We start from the raw sequence: 1,003 nt of genomic DNA on the forward strand, positions 1-1,003 counted from the left end.
GCTGCCAGCTGCGCTGTTAAAACAAAAACTGCAAGAAGATCAAGCATTTTTACTGCATAGCCAACAACATCTGCAGCACAACGACGTCACGGAACTGCAGGCAGCCCGCTCGCTGCAAGTGGCCGCAGCCGCCAATTGCGACAGCCTGCTGAGTGGCTATGGCAATAAAACCGGCCAGGCGCTGGTTGATCATATCCTTAGCAGCCCGAACGAATGTATCAATGACCTCTTTAGTGGCAATGCCACTGCAATAGCCGCCTTCAGCGCCAATAATATGCAGGCGGTCGCCAATGCCACTGCCACACTGGCCAGTAGCTACAATGCCAGCGGCAGCGAAGTCACGCTGGGTAAGCTCTATTACTTCCTGCGCGCCGGTTATTACGTGCAGTACTACAACCCAAGCAAAATCCCTGCTTACCCAAGCTGGGTAGGCACTGCGGTGCGCAGCGCGCTGGATAACCTCTTTGCCAACCCGGCGTTTTATCAAAACTCTGAAGTCAACGGCGCCAATATTCAGGATGCACTGACGCTGGTTGACAGCGCCGGCGAAAATGCCCGCTATTTATATGTGGTAAAAGAGTGGTTACAGCGCTGGAACCAAAGTTATGCCAGCAGCTTTAACATGCGCGGCGCGGTCAACCAGATCTTTACCATTCTGTTTCGCGGCCATCAGGTGGATGCCTTTAAAACTGCCACCGCCAGCGATACCACGTTAATCAGCCGCTTAGGCAGTTTTGCCCGCAGCAGCTGGATGCTGGGCACCGAAGCGGCCTTTTTGCAGGAAAATGCCGCCGCTGAATTAGCCCGCTTTTTACAATATCCGCAGGCCGCCATTCACCCGACAGTGAAAAATGAAGTGCGTCAAATTTTAAGCACTTACAGTATGAATGGCAGCGGTAGCAACATTTGGTTAAAAGCCGCCAGCAGCGCCGACTACTACGGCTACTGCAGTGAGTTTAATATTTGCGGTTTTGCCACCCAGTTAGAAGCGCAGGTCCTGAGC

General features: G+C 52.9%; 1 protein-coding gene across 1 annotated transcript; it reads left to right on the top strand.

The window, feature by feature from the left end:
- Positions 1-76: 76 nt before the first annotated feature.
- On the top strand, positions 77-950 carry LOC114354958 (microbial collagenase-like; the record flags this gene model as incomplete). The annotated part of the gene is made up of 1 exon (XM_028307579.1): positions 77-950. A coding segment is annotated over one exon (874 nt), but the record flags the coding sequence as incomplete, so codon positions are not given.
- Between the last annotated feature and the right edge of the window lie 53 nt (positions 951-1,003).

This window comes from Ostrinia furnacalis, unplaced genomic scaffold, assembly GCF_004193835.3.
Source record: "Ostrinia furnacalis isolate ACB-3 unplaced genomic scaffold, ASM419383v2 OfSCF2286, whole genome shotgun sequence".
NCBI classification, from domain to species: domain Eukaryota; kingdom Metazoa; phylum Arthropoda; class Insecta; order Lepidoptera; family Crambidae; genus Ostrinia; species Ostrinia furnacalis.